The 15,665-nt window shown below is 42.7% G+C and overlaps 2 protein-coding genes across 5 annotated transcripts in view; one reads left to right on the forward strand and one right to left on the reverse strand.

Moving 5' to 3' along the window:
* Positions 1 to 1,575: 1,575 nt before the first annotated feature.
* Positions 1,576 to 15,665, reverse strand: part of FAM83H (family with sequence similarity 83 member H) — a 38,140-nt gene continuing 24,050 nt past the window's right edge. For all 4 annotated transcript variants that reach the window (XM_056822817.1, XM_056822820.1, XM_056822819.1 and 1 more), the window contains exons 3-5: positions 6,642 to 6,806; positions 6,296 to 6,420; positions 1,576 to 6,057 (exon numbers count right to left, since the gene is read on the reverse strand). In XM_056822817.1, the coding sequence (XP_056678795.1) occupies positions 2,853 to 6,057; positions 6,296 to 6,420; positions 6,642 to 6,806 (3,495 nt within the window). In that variant the 3' untranslated portion in view covers positions 1,576 to 2,852. The remainder of the gene's footprint in view (positions 6,058 to 6,295; positions 6,421 to 6,641; positions 6,807 to 15,665) is intronic.
* IQANK1 (IQ motif and ankyrin repeat containing 1) overlaps positions 4,880 to 15,665 on the forward strand; it is a 71,610-nt gene continuing 60,824 nt past the window's right edge. The window contains exons 1-2 of the mRNA XM_007488681.2: positions 4,880 to 4,995; positions 5,219 to 5,662. Of these exons, the coding sequence (XP_007488743.2) occupies positions 4,880 to 4,995; positions 5,219 to 5,662 (560 nt within the window). The remainder of the gene's footprint in view (positions 4,996 to 5,218; positions 5,663 to 15,665) is intronic.

A 15,665-nucleotide genomic window follows, 5' to 3' on the forward strand; every position in this document is an offset into this window, starting at 1 on the left:
CCTACCTTTCCTCTTTCTGTCCCTTACTCGAGACTACTTGTTGTCTATGAGGGACAGTCTCCATCTGATCACATGTCTCTTGCCTGGACTGCATGACTTCATAGGAATGCATTGCTCAGTGATTGTGTTTTTAGTTTTCATTTTTGTTGCTGCCTATATGCCTATGGGTATCTCAGGGATGGCTTGAGGTTTCTGACCCCAAATGGGGTTATTCAGTCTCCAGGCTGGACGTCAGCCTTACAGTGTTTCAGTGGGAGACCTAATGAGGGCATTCATTGTGGAGGAAGATGCAATTCGTCAGGCATCCAGAAATCTAGAAGCATCACAAAGACTGAGTCAATGGAACATACAAACCCTTCCCCAGTAGGATAACCTGAATAGTAGAAAAGTTAAGAGAGGAATCCACCATACTAAAGACTGGGCTGTCTTTACTCTGGTATTTTTACCAGGGCTGGCTTACATCCAGCCCTAGAAACAGCTTTTCCAAAGCAATGGCTTTTATAGTCCTTGGGTGGCAGGGAGGTAATCAGCCAGATTTTCAGGTCTGGTCTGAAAAGGAGTGACCCCTTCCCTTTGCTGCCTGGTAAAATCAGTTCACATCCAAGACTTCCTTATCCCAAATTGAGCCCACCATGTGTTTGGGCCCCTAGCCCTGTCCAAATGTGTGCTGAGTAGGAGGTAGCACTGGCTAAAGTTAGGGCCATAGAAGACAACATGTAGCAGATAAAGCATCAGGCCTGGAGTTGGGAAGACCTGGGTTCAAAGTTTGCCTCAGACATCCTAGCTGTATGACTCTGGGCAAGTAGCTTAACCTGATTGCCTAGCCCTGGCAATTGACATTTAAGACAGAAGGTAAGGGTTGGGGGGAGGGGAGGGGAAGAGAAACCATAAAATGGGGGATAATTGGACCTTTCTTAAATGGAGTAATAACTCAACCAACCCAATATAAGAAGGTAGAGAAATAATGAAGACAGGACCTTGTGGAAACTCTTGGGAGGTTTCTATCAGATTCATTCCAACCTCAACCCTCATCCTCTTTTCCCCTTGGCCCCTTGAGAAAAAAGGCACATGTTCCAGGCGGGTGGCCACTCCCTAGTCTCCTACCTCAAAAGTAAAGAATTTGCATCTCTTGCTTGCTGGTCCAGGGAAGAAGCAATTGACTTAAGTCCAGGAGACCTGGATCCTAGGCCTGGTCAGTACAGTCTGGCATGTAGCCCTCTGTGGGGCTCTAAGAAAGGGTCCTTCATGACTAAATAACCAGAGCATCAGGTGGAAAATGATAAATGTAACAAGAAATCTCATAAAGCATGCCACTAATTGGTGGTCTCTGGAGGAGTTCACCTGGTCTCTGAGCTCTGTAGCTTTCCTCACACCTTTCTTTCACTTCAGTTGGCCCTGCCCAAATCCTACACATACCATGTAGGAAGAGGCACAAGCCTACACAGGTGCTAATATTGGTCTTTTGTGTGATTCATCTTTATGTCATAGGAATCCTAGACTGACTCCATCTCGGTACTCTCCTATTTCACACATACCTCCTAGGACATTCCTGACGAGATGTTTGTGTAGTTGTGAAGAATCTAAGACTCTAAAGCCAGGTTTAATAAATTCAAGTCTAATTTATTGATTCTGCAGCAAGTTAGTCTTCCCTCATCCCTCCCAATCCCATCCCTTGGAGAAGGCTGAGGCCACAGACACATCAAGTCTGTGCCAGACCCTCCTCAGGGGAACTCTCCCAGAATCTTATGTCCATCATCATGACTGCCTCTCTTCAACATCCATAGAGGCGCACATCCATCTAAGAATGGGAGAGAGTCTGACAGCATTGCCTCTCCCTTCTGGAGATCCACACCAGAGCTCATAACTCTGTGGGGTCCCACTCTATCCAACCTGCAAATCAACCAGCTTTTAAGTGCCCACTAGGTGCAAGACACAGTACCTGGAGCTGGGAAGACCATTTTCTCTGTAAATACTACAAGATAGGCTTCTCTCTGATCCTAAGACCTCTTGCCCTCAGAAGTCCCCCTCCCCTTCCCTCCCTTAAGCAGAGAAGAGCAACCCTGGGAAAAACACACATACACACACATACATACATACATATACTCACACACACTCACACTCCCAAAGCAAAGGTTTTCCTCTCTTCTGTTGGAGAAGCAACTTGGTACAGTGGAAGAGTACTAGACAAAAACAGGAAACCTGGTCTCTTGTTCCAGTTCCACAATTTTCTATTTAACCTGAAACAAGTCACTTCTCCCAGCTCCTTTCCTCATCCATAAAATTCCTGCCATCCTCCAGAAGGTCATTATGAGGGTCCAGTGAGATAGTGTGTGAATACTTTTTGTAAACTGTAAAGCTCTGTTCAAATGAGAATTTGTTAATTCCAAATTCCTCCGACTGAGAGATGCACTAAGACGGGGAAGAAAGGCAGATAGTTAAGCAGACTAGTGTGAGATTGGGGGAACATACTCCTTCCAACAGAAGATAAGGTCTTTGGAATAAAGGATGATATAGAAAATGAACAGATGGGCATATGGGAACAGTCCCCCAAAAAGGTGAAGCCCACATTCCAAAAGTGGGCAAGGCAGTAGCACAACATTATGGGAACCAGGTCTGCCCAAGAGCCCTAGACTTATGAGCACCATGAGGCAATGTTCCCATATAAGACTAAGGAGATATCCTACTCTTCAGGATATGTGTACCTAGTCCCTACCCTAACCATCCCACCCCATTAGAGATTTGGCACCTGGCTTGGTCACTAGACCCACAATGGAATTGAGTGCATTAGGGGTAATGTGAGTCAATGATGGCAACACTGGGCAGGATGGATTGCCAGGGTGGATGGAACTAGATCATTTCTTGGTCTTAAAGGTGCCCAGGATCTTGGGCATGAACTTGCCCACCTTGCGGTCCCTAGTATCTGCCTCACTTGCCCCAGTCTCACCTGCCCCAGCTTCACCAGCCCCAGAATCCTCTTTTTTACAAAAAACTTCAAAGCGACTATAGACACGCTTTTCCTTCCGCATACTTTCCATCTTTCGTAGCAAGGTGTCTCGCTCTTCCAAGCTAGCTGGTAGTGTTCGGCTGAAGCGACTCTGGCCCCCAAAGCTGTCTGAGCGGAAGATGGCTGAGCATTTGTCCTTGTCAGACATCTCATGGGCCCGGCTGGCATCCAGGGCAGCAGCAGGTGAACGGTATAGCTCAGGACTACTATGGGCTGCACCCCCTGTTCCTGTCCCACCCCCTGATCCAGCCCCTCCACGATGTTTCTGGCTGTGAGCACTGATCTGTTCTAGTATCACCTTGGTGTCATCTCGAAGGTTACTGCTGTAGAGGGCATTAGCTGTGGCAGAGGCCAAGCGGGATCTAGAGCCCCGATCCTCCACCCCAAGCTCTGGGCTATCTCCTCGTGATGGTCTGTGGGGGCCCTCAGGCTGCCCATTCTCCTGGGGTCCTGAGAAGCCACCCTCTTCCTCTAGCCTTTTCTCCCCCTTGGGACTCAGCAACTGTTTCAGACGGTGTGAGCCCTTACGGAGGAACTCCATGGGACTAGGTTCTGATCGGCCAGCATCCTCTTCCCCTGCAGACCCTATCTTCTGGGTGTCCCCAGAGAATGTAAGACTACTCTTCCTCTCAGGGACTGGGGGTATAGGATTATCCCTCCATTCAGATACTGGAGGAAAGGGACTGCTCCGCTGGTCAGGATAGGCAGAGGTGGGGCTCCCCTTCCTTTCAGGATAGGCTGAAGTGGGGCTTCCCTTCCTTTCAAGATAGGCTGAGGTGGGGCTCCCCTTCCTCTCAGGGATAGGTGGCACAGGGCTTCCCTTCCTTTCAGGATAGGTTGAGGTGGGGCTCCCCTTCCTCTCAGGGATAGGTGGCACAGGGCTTCCCTTCCTTTCAGGATAGGCTGTGGTGGGGCTCCCCTTCCTCTCAGGGACAGGTGGCACAGGGCTTCCTTTCCTTTCGGGATAGGCCAAGATGGGGCTCCCCTTCCTCTCAGGGACAGGTGGCACAGGACTTCCCTTCCTCTCTGGATAGACTGGTGTAGGGCTCCCTTTCCTCTCAGGTGGAGGGCTTGCCTTGCCCTGAGGCAGAGCAGCCCTACCATCTGAGGCAAGAAATCGAGAAGGCAGTCTGTCAGTACCCCGACCCAGGGTGTCAAGGAGCTGGGCAGCACTCAGAGTAGCTGCACCTGGCTGTCTCTCAGACTCTTCATGCAGCCGATTGGCAAAGGAGTCACGTAAATCTAACAGACAGCTCTCAAGGCTACGTCGCTCTCCTCCCTTACCCCCACTTCCTGTCCCAGTCTCTTCCCGCCATGCCTGTGTCACTGCTGCTTTGCTGTGGCTGCTAACAGTGACCAAACCACCTGTCCTATCCTGGTCTCGGTCCCGGTCCCGGGCTGGGCCTTTGTATTTCTCTAGCAGTTCTGCTACCTTGGAGGAGGAGGCTGTTCGGACTGTCTCACCACCCTCACCCACTGTCTCACTGACTGTCTGCTCCTTCTGGAAGAGCTGTACCTTCTCATTTGTGGCCCCAGCACCAGGACCAACACCAGGTCCCTCCTTTTGGGATGAACTGAAAATGAGAGAGGAGCGGAGCCGGGAGCTCCTCTGGATCAATGGGTTAAGGCGGGAGCGGAATGAGTCCTGCTTGCTTAAGGTTACCCCTTCAGTCACCTCTCGCTCTGGGCCATCCCCTCCACCTAGAGCCTTTGGGGGAAAAGACCCTCCAGTCCTGAAAGAAGAAGGGAGCAGGTCCCCAGTGGGTAAGGGAAAGCGGCCAGTAGGATCACCTAGGACTTCATCATAGGATTCTGCCTCCATGGGGCCAGGCAGACCCTCATCTCCACCATCAGAGTGGCAGCCACTGAGGTAAGATGAAATACGCCAATTGCGTAGTCCTGCCCGGCCCTCAGCACCACCCTTCCGGCTGGGTTCCATTTCTGGTTCAGCCTCTGGTGGAAACCACCGTTGCTCCAAACTCTGCTTCTGTGTAGGTGATGACTGGCAAAGGAATCTTTGCCCAATATTAGGGCGCTGTGGGGCACCGGGTTCTAGTCCACGGGGTTCAGGGTCAGATCCATGTCGGACTTCCCTTGATGCACTAGATGGCACATAGTCCAGCCTCAAGTGTCCACCAGGGCCCTCAGGATGAGGGCCAAAGCCTGGCTCTAACTCTGGGAAATGGGGGCTCCCATCTATCCCAAAATCTTCAGGTTCCCCAAAACCTGGACGTCCAGCCCGCAGCTTCTCAAACAAACCCTGAGGCCGGGTAGCTGTGAACTGGGGTTCAAACTGGTAGTGTTGCTGGTAGAGCTGGTCACGGTGAAAATGGCTGGTCTGGAAACGGAAGTCATCACCATGGCTAACAAACATCTGACGGGATACCTGGCGGGATGCAGCAAAGTTCTCCACAGCTCCATCAGCAAAGTTATGCCGCTTGAAGGCATCCATCTCCAGGTGCTTGGCTCGGAGAAAACCACGGGAGCCAGGGTCCCCACTATTGCCAGCCTCCATCTCCAGATGTTTAGCACGGAGGAAGCCACGGTTACCAGAGTCTCCACCATGTGCAGCTTCCATCTCCAGGTGCTTGGCACGAAGGAAACCGCGAGTGGTGGGATCTCCACCATGACCAGACTCCATCTCCATGCCAGGTCGACGTGAGAGCATCCGCAGCCCATGAATGTCTCCTGCACCCCCTGAGTGACGAAGCAGGTCATCCCTGCGGAAAGCTGACAGGAAGTGACGGTCAGGGTCCAAAAAGGAGGGGAAGCCCAGGCCCTCATCACGTGGTGGGAACAGCAAGTGGGCACGCTTGGGGAAGAAGGACCCTGGGCCCCCCATTGGGCCCCCCATTAGTGGACCTGGGCCTCCATATGGAGTCAAGGCATAAGTGTCTGCATGGGTCAAGGCCAGGGCCAGGGCCCCAGCTGCAGGGATCAATGGCTCAGATTGAGCAAAGAGGATGCGGAATTCCTCATCAAAGCTGGATACCAGCTCTCCCTGGAACACATGAGCGATGCTCCGATGAATCTTCTCGAAGGACCACATGAAGCTAAAAGGAGACAAACATATACATCAGGGATAGAGAGGCCACTGGAAGAAGAACAGGAAAAGAACCACAGTGGAGAGATCTGTTTCTCAAAAGACTATAAGAAATTGGGAGCAGAAGGAAATAGGGGTTAGTAGAGAGGACACAAATAAATAAAGAGAAACTGGGAAGATGGGGAAATAAGACTTTTTACCCTATAGTCTCTTTTCCTGATACCCACCCCTCTCCTGAAGCAGCTCACCTGTAGCTCCCACTTAGCACCACAGCACAATCCACTAACAGGAACTTCTCCTTCACATGGCCCTTGAAGGACTTTCCTGTGCGGCAGTAATAGGTAGGGCCTGAGACTGTGCGTACTCGGAGGAACTAAATGAGAAGGGGTTAGATGAGTCAGAGGCATAGGAAAGCAAGGCAATCTCCATACAGACTCACACCCCTCCTCCCCCGCCAATGAACCCACCTGGTACAAGTTGAACCATACCTGCTAAGACTGCCCTTTGTTACTGCCCCCTAATAGTCTCTGATGTCCACAAGATGCAGGATGAACCTCCCATAATTATTCCCAACTTCCTTCCCCAGTGACTCACATCCACATGATGCAGATTGACCCGGCACTTTTCAGCCATGTCCAAAAAATGTTGGGCATTCATCTCATCCAGAAGGATATAGACAGGGACACGTCGGGCAGCTGCCTCCAAGATCTCACTCAATAGGTCTACATCTGTGAACATGTCCATCACAATAGCCACCACCTAGAAGACACACAGGAGCAGATAAGGGAGGGGTATTCCCAATCAAATTAGTGCTACTCTAGATCAAGACACTTCTCCCCAGGCACATAACCTTAAAAGCCCTCTCTCCCACCTGTGCCCATCAACAAAGTACCTCACTCTTCGAAAGAACTCAGTGTCATCTGCAATCCACTATATATACCCCCTCCTAGATTTACATAATGAAATAAGGCTTGTCTCAGTGCCTATCCCAGGGAAACGCACCCAACTGCTCACAATTATCCATCCAGAGAAGTATCCATCATTCTCTACCTTTTGTTTTCTATTCTAAATTTTCCTACTTCCAGGAAACAGGCCTACTAAAAAAAATAACAAAAATAATAGCTGACACATGTAATAATCTAAAGTTTACCAAGCATTTTGCCCATATCTCATATGATCCTCAAAAGAACTCTAGTTCTTATCTAGAGTTAAGTACTACCAATAATTTTATAACCATTTTACAGATCACAAAACTAAGGCTCAGAATGGTATAGTTACACAATAAGTGAATGTCTGAAGCAAGATTCCTACACAAATCCCCCAAGCCCAAGTCAATTCCTTTCCCTTATGTCAAGGTGCCCACTCAGTTGAGGTAACAAGAAGTATGCAAAGATGACACAAGAGTGGCATCAGGAACATGAAAGACCAGAAAGAAAGTGGCGATGATGAATGCTAAGGACAACAAAAAGGACTAGCTTTTTCAGTTATGAGAGAGATAAAGGCAGGGAGAGGACTACTGAGCAGGTAGCTGGACTGATATAACCAACAACTATACCACTCCAGTGGTTTTCTCTACCATGTAGAATTATCTTCAGAATGGGACATAGAGGTAAGGGAAAGGGAATGGTTAAAGAGAATTAAAACCCAAGATTGAAGTAAGTCATATCACATGGGTTCAGTTCAAAAGCATAGCACTGAGCTTGAAGAGATCTCAAAGGCCATCTCATTCAACCTCCTCACCATAGAGAAACTCAAGGAGGCTAAAAAACTTGCTCAAGATCACACAGCTAGTTAAGTGTTATATTATAGGCAGGACTTGAAACCACACCATCCTGACTTCAAGTCCAGGACTTAGACCACAAAACCATACTCTTTTTGTGGTAACAAAGAAATGGAAACAAAGTGCACATAATTTGGGAAATAGCTAAATAAATTGTGGTATATAAATGTGATGCCACATTGTTAAATCTTAAGAAACAATGAACATGAGGAATTCAGAGACTAAGGAGGTTTTTTTATACAACAATGTCATAAGGAGGTAAAGAAATCAATCAAAAGAATCTTTACACCAACTACAATGATGTAAGAAAAACAGCATTGAAAGGCTATCAGAACTCTCTGATCAATGCAGTCATCAATCCTGACTATAAAGGTCTCAGCAGAAATGGTCTACAGCTGTAATATGAGGTATTATTATACATGCTTAATATGTGGTTTCTTATGTTTAGTTTTGCTTCTTTGTTACAAGAGGATATTATCAAGGACAGAGTAGAGAAATGACAAAACTATGAAGAAGAAAAAAAACAATAAAACCTTTAAAAATAATAATAAAGGGGGCAGCTGGGTGGCTCAGTGAATTGAAAGTCAGGCCCAGAGATGTGAGGTCCTGGGTTCCAATGTGACTTTAGACACTTCCTAGCTATGTGACCCTGGGCAAGTCACTTGACCCCCAATGCCTGGCCCTTACCACTATTCTTCCTTAGAACCAATACACAGTATCCATTCTAAAACAGAAGGTAAGAGTTTAAGAAATATATGTGTGTGTGTCTGTGTGTAAAAGCATGGCATGGTCCTGTATATAAGAAGCATCAGGAGTGCTAAAACTCAAATAAGCTGAAGTTGACTGGCAAAAAAAATCTAAGGAAAAACAATTTTCTTAGTTATGTTAGAGAATCTAGGCAGACACAAGAAGGTATAAGACTATTGCTAGGATAGATGAGATAATGATAACAGGAAGCAAAATTACTTGACTCATAGTTTGTTTACCTTTTCCACTAAGGAAAAGGATCTTTGGACCGGAAAGAATAAAAATAGTTCATATTGAGCTAATGTACAAGAGAATGATTTGACTTGATAAGACTGCATCCCGTATTATCATCTATTTGAATAATACAAGACTATTCATACTCATCAAACTGAAGAAAAGAATGGAATAATGTGTTACCTTGAGCAAAGGAACTCAAGAAGCAACACAAGGTAATCAGCCCTGCAAGTCTGAGCCTAATTATTAATAAAAAAAAAGATGGACATTCAAAAGAGATATTTGAAACCTTCCTAGGAAGAAAATCAGATCTGAAGAAAGTATTTGCTTCTCAAACACCCCCACAAAACAGAAATATAATAAAGGTAAATAAATACAGAAATGGCACAGAGGATAGCACATGTGGCCTGAAGTCAGGAAGACTCATCTTCCTAGCTTCAGTCTGGCCTCAGATACTAAATAAGTATGTGTAATCCTAAGCAAATCATTTAACTGTTTGCCTCAGCTGCTCATCTGTAAAATGAGTTGAAGAAGATTATGGCAAACCACTATTACATCTTTGCCAAGAAAACCTCAAAAAGGGTCACAAAGAGTTGGACACAACTGAAATAACTGAACACATACACACACACCCCAAACAAATGCAACAACCAAAAACAAAAACAAAGAAACCACTAAGAGATTCCTTTCTAAATGTATACAAGATGACAAGGATAGAAGCAGCAACCTAATAGAAGTGATAGTGTAAAAAAAAACAAGCCTGAAATATCACAGACTAAACTTCACAATACTCCTCTTACAAATGAATCAAAACTTTTTGAGGGATTAAATTACCAAATGAAAGAGTATATAAAAGACATGGGGAAGGGGGCAGGAGGAAGAAGATAGAAGACCATATGCAATATACTGTAATCAAGTCAAGGGAGAACACTGAAGGGAAAATTAATTTCTCTAGCCTATAAGGAAAAGGCAATTTTAGAGGAGATTGAGAAAGGAGGCTAAGAGAACAGTTAAAAAGGGAGAGAAAGAGTGAAATCTTACAACAGCAGTGAGAAAAAGGTAACTCATGGGATAAGAGAGATATTCTATAAAGGGAGATTGGTAAAGGAAAGTATTCAGCTCTCAGAGAAAATATTCATCCCTCTTCAGGAGAAAAGTTTGTGGGAGCACCTGACATACATAAAAGTGTGAGAGCTTGGACCCAGAGAAGAGATTTCAAGGCAAATTTTCAATAATGAACTAAAAGATCAGTCCTAGGAAAATTCTTTCCTTGGAAGGCAGGAAAATATGTACAAGAAAATAACCTATAAACTATTTAGAAAAAGGAACCCAAAATAGGTATATTGGAAGCTTTAATCCTATAGAGAATTAAATTCCAGACTAAAGAAGGACTAAATAAGCATAAGAGCAAGGAATCAGGATAAAAGTCTAAAAAGCAGAAAGGGAAGATAAATAATGAAGAAAATATAGGAAATAAATTCTTTTTGAAAAAAGATAAAGAATGAAATTTTAAAATGAACAAAACAAGCTGAAGGAAGAAGATAGGAAGAGCAATTTTACTTGACTAGTTGAAAATGACAAAAAAAAAGAGAATTAAATAAGTAGATAAAAACAAAACTTCAAAAACAGTACTGTCTTAAAGAGGAAGAGGGAAAAAGAATAGGTCATGTCGCCCATAAAGAATCACAAAATTTGAGATTTGGAAGAGACTTCAACAATCATTCGGTCCAACCCATACCCAAATGAGTATAATATATTCATCAACTAGCTAACTGCCTTTACCTGATCTCCCAGGAAGGGGAACCCACCACCTCTCAAGGCAACCCATTCCACTTTTGGATAGCTTGAATTGTTAAGATGATTTTCCTGACATCAAAACTAATTTGACTTTTTGAATTTTTTTTCTCCTACTTCTGGTTTTGCCCTACAGGACCAAATTGAGCAAGTCTAATGTTTCTTCCATATAATACCCCTTCAAACACCTGAACAGAGCTACCATGCCCCCCTCTTAGTCTTCTCCATGCCAAACATGCCTTGTTTCTTCAACAGACCTTCATATGACACATATTCACAACATTTCACCATTCTAATTATCCTTCTCTAAAAACTCTCCAACTTCTTACACTAATTCCTAGAATTGAACACAATACTCCAGATAAGATCTGAAAAAGACAGAATAGAGTTGAACTATCACTTCCTTATTCCTAGAAGCTATGCCTCACAGGTTAGCAAATGATCACATTAGGTTTTTATTTGGGGGAGTGGGGGTGGGGCTGCCACCTCATACTTCTGACTCACATTGAACTTGAACTGCTGTCTCATACCTTCCTCACCTGTGCTTGTGAAGTTGATTCCTTTGTATCCAAATGTAAGCCTTTACATCTGTCTTCACTGAATTCCTTCTTATTGGATTCAGAATAATGATCTGAGATTTTTTGGATCTCAAGTCTATCATCCAATATATTAGCCATCCCTCCCAGGTTTGCGTCATCTCCAAATTGTGATGACTATCCATTCTGTTACCTTCTCCAGCTCACTGATAAAAAATGTTAAACCACATGGGGCCAAACAGATATTCCACAACTACCACACTGGAGACCTCCTCCCAAGCTTCTATTGAATTATTAACAATTTGCTCTTTAAAGTGCAGTCATTCAGTCATTTCTGAATCCACTGGAATCCATTAGAATATACTGAGATATAACAATCTATTCTATATCTCTCCATCTTCTCCCTAAAAATAATATGAAATTATTTTTTAAATGCTTTGCCAAAATCTAGGGAAACTATATCCAGAGCATACCATGATCTACCAGTATAATAATCTTATTCAAAAAGAATCTAAGGCTTGTCTATAAGACCTGTTCTTGATGAAACCATATTGGCTCTTGGTAATCCTGGCTTTCCTTTCTAGATGTTCACTAACTATTTGTTTAATATGATCCATTCTATAATTTTCCTGAGAATCAAAGTCAATTTCATTAACCTATAGTTTACTGACTCTGTTATCTTTTTTTTATTAAGACATTTGCCTTTCTCCAATCTTATGCTACCGCTCCCTTTTTCCACAGTCTTTCAAATATTACTGAGTGGTTCAATGATTCTTTCATTACCCAAAGATGTTCCTTCTCACTGGAATTGTTTCCCTTTGTGTCTTCAGAATTTCAGAATTTCATTTTCAATTTAAACCTCCTGGAGTGACTTCCTCTGAAAATTTTTAGCCCTTGTGATTATACCTATCCTTCCCCTAAATCCTTTAAAACTTGCTTTCCCAAAATCTAGGTATACATCAAACTATATCCAGGTTTCTTCTTTCTCTGTTACAAACTATAGGAGAGAGTATTTATTTCCTCTTACTATTTCTACCCTAGTAATCAGCTCCTTCCCATTAGCAAGAATCAGCTTTAAATGGATATGCTTCTTTAATACAAAAATTCAGATCATCAAAAATAAAATTAAAGAATACTGATGAAACTGAGCAAGAATTTAAGAGTGATATAGAAGTGATGTCAGGGATGCAAAAGCCCAGAGAATATAAGTAGTTACATTTCACAAGCATGATTGGGAGAATTGTTAATGGCAAAGTATAGAGGAGATGACAAAAAAAAACATCATTTCAGTTAGATTAAATATAAAAACTTTTATACAAATAAAATCAATGCAGCTAAAAATAGACAAGAAACTGACAAGTTGGAAAAAATATTTACATCAAATGTCTCTGATAAAAATCCAATATTCAAAGCACATAAGGAATTGACACAAATAAGATCAATGAGCCTTTCCTCAATTAGATAACTAGACTACTAAATAAGTAGTCAATGGAGATGAATAAATGGTTTTCAAAAGAAAGACTGCCAACAATCAATGACCATACAGTTAGCATTATAAAACAGAAAGAAAGGGGCAGTTAGGTGGCACAGTGGATAGAGTGGGAATCAGGAGGAATCAGAAGGACTTGGATTCAAATCTGGCCTTAGACAAATCCTACTTGTGTGACCCCTGGGCAAGTCACTTAATCCCATTTGCTTAGCCCTGCCCTTTTGCCTTAAGAGATTGCTACGAAGGCAGAAAGTAAGGATTTTTCAAAAACTGAAAGAATGACTAAATATGAAATCAGAGGACCCACATTCAAATCTCACCTCTGATGTTTACAACCTATGAGACCCTAGGCAATTCATATAACCTCTCCAAGATCCCATTTCCTCATCTGCAAAATGAAGGAAGGAGTACCTTCCAGCTTCATTTAGAGTATCTATAATCCTAGAGGAAAAAAATACTCTAAATCACTAATATGAAGAAGAATGCTACTGAAAATCTAGGAAACTGGCAAGATGATGTGCTGCTGGGAAGGAAGGCATACAGATAAACTTTTGGTAGAGCTTTGAATTAGTCCAGTCATTCTGAAAACCAATTTGGAATTATTCAAGAAAAGTAACTAAACTCCTCATACTTGTTGACACAGTAAATTCTAGGCTGGTTGTGTTCCCTGTGTAGCTACATTGGTCTCTTAAGGCAAATCTATTTTTTTTCTTCTCATTGGAATTATTTCCCTTTGAGTCTTCAGAATTTCATTTTTAAGCATCTCTCAAATCTCCTAAACTGACTTCCCCTGTAGAATTTTAGTCCTTCTGATTATACACTACCTCTGAATCCTTTGAAACCTGTTTTCTCAAATCAACAAGTATTTTTTAAACATTGTACTTAATGATGTTCAGTAGAGGCCCAAGGCTTAAGAAAGCAACCTTCCTGTGCTAGAGAAGAGCCAAAGCAGGGCAGTATCTGTTCACAAAAGGAGCAAAGATTTATTCCTAGACCCTCCAGCATGGAGATGACTAGAATGGGACTAGAAAGAGTAACTAAACATGTAAAAGTCAAGTTGTCCACAACTAAGGCTAACTAAGATAAGGACCATAAATATTCTAGTACAAAATGGCTCTTGGAAATCATCAAGTTTCTAGAAAGAGAAGAAAGAGTCCTAAAAATATACTTTGGTGGATGAATGTGCTGTAACAGTTCAGCACTCAGAGAGACGAGAGAGAAATATTCTTTAAATCAAAAAGTTCCCTCCTAAAATGTGTACAGGCACTAAGAAGACAAAGTCTAGTTGTTTTTATCAAAAGACTATCCTTTTACATAAGGTTGTATTTTGGAATGTAGGCTAACCAAATAACTGGGGGAGGGGGGTAGACAAAGGTAGAATGAATCCCCATCAATTGGGAATGGCATACAGTGGAATATTGCACCTTAAAAATTATTACTATTTGGCATTAAGAGGAATATAGCAAGGCTCCTATAAAGTGATAGTGAAAAAAAAATAAAACAATACATGCAGTGAACTATAGCAATTCAATGTTAACACTAAAAATTAGCCAAATGTTGATAAATTTTGATAAACAATATCAGTTTTAGAGGGCAGCTAAAGTGCCAAGCCTGGAGTCATGGAGACTCATCTTCCTAGTTCAAATCTGGTCTCAGATACTACCTATGTAACCCCAGGCAAATCACTTGAACCTGTTTACCTCAGTTTCCTCTTCTGTAAAATAATCTGGAGAAGGAAATGGCAAACCAGTCCAATAACTTTACCAAAAAAACTCAAATGAGGTCATAAAGAGCCTAAACAACAACAAATCAGTCTTAGAGAACTTTATAAGGAAGCCCATCTTTCTTCCTCTCAGTAAAGAGGTAGAAACTATAAATATGGAATGTTATGGTTAGGCTATTAGAAAGAGATCTAGGCTGAGGTGGCACAGTGGAAAGAGCATGGATTTGGAGTCAGAAAAGACCTCAGTTCAAATCTTGCCTCAGACGCTTTTGAGTTGTGTGATGCTCAGCAAGTCATTTTACCTCCCTGTGCCTCTGTTTTCTCAATTGTAAAATAGAGTCAAGAATAGAATCTACCCTCTACCCAGCTTTGTGAAAAAAATTTTCTTTGTTAAAATAAAGGTTCAATGGAGCAAGGGGTGAGATGAGATTCTAAGAGTAAATGACCAATATAAAAAACAAAAGCAACAATAAAACTTTTTTTTAAAGAAAGAAAATGTGTTCATCTTCGATCTACCCAGGTACCTGTGGGCCTAATACAAGGTCCTTAGATTCAACATACCCAATCCAAATTCATCAGAATTTCCTAAGCCTACTCCTCTCTTTGGCATTCCACTGTTAGTGAGTGATACCTCTACATAAACACATACTCAGCCTATCAATCCTCAAGTCACTTGTGATTAAAGGTGACTAGTCTGGCAGTTGAGATGGATACTAGAACTGTATAGCATACCAAGATTTCAGCAAAGTCCCTCATGCCATATGTGCAGAAAAAATGGAGGTCTGTGGGCTAGATGATAGTGAATTTGGAATTGATTGAATGGCCAGCCCCAAAGAAAAATCATGAAAGGTTTCATATATTAATTTGGAGGGTCAGCTCCAGAGCACTGCCCTAGAGATACGTGATGGCCTTAAAAGATTGAACATTTTTATTGGCTTCTTGAATAAAGACTTGGGAAATGTGCTTATCAAATCTGCAGATGACACAAAGCTGAGATGGCCAACAGGATCTAAGCAGATCATTCTAAACTAGAATATAACTACATGTAAATCTCAATTTGATGAAATTTTATAAGGATAAGGATGGAGGATTACATTTGGATTAAAAAATTTGACTTTACAAGTATAAGATGAGAGATGTGACCAGTCAGGAGTTCATCTGAATAAAATCTGGAGTTCTTAATAGACTGCAAGCTCAGAAGTATGATATGGCAGCCCAAAATGCTAATAGGATCTTAAGTCACATCATGAAAAGCATCAGGTCCAGGTCTCAGGTCTAAAGCTACAGAAATGGTACCACAGACAGCAGACCTGGA

Source organism: Monodelphis domestica, chromosome 3 (assembly GCF_027887165.1).
Source record: "Monodelphis domestica isolate mMonDom1 chromosome 3, mMonDom1.pri, whole genome shotgun sequence".
NCBI classification, from domain to species: domain Eukaryota; kingdom Metazoa; phylum Chordata; class Mammalia; order Didelphimorphia; family Didelphidae; genus Monodelphis; species Monodelphis domestica.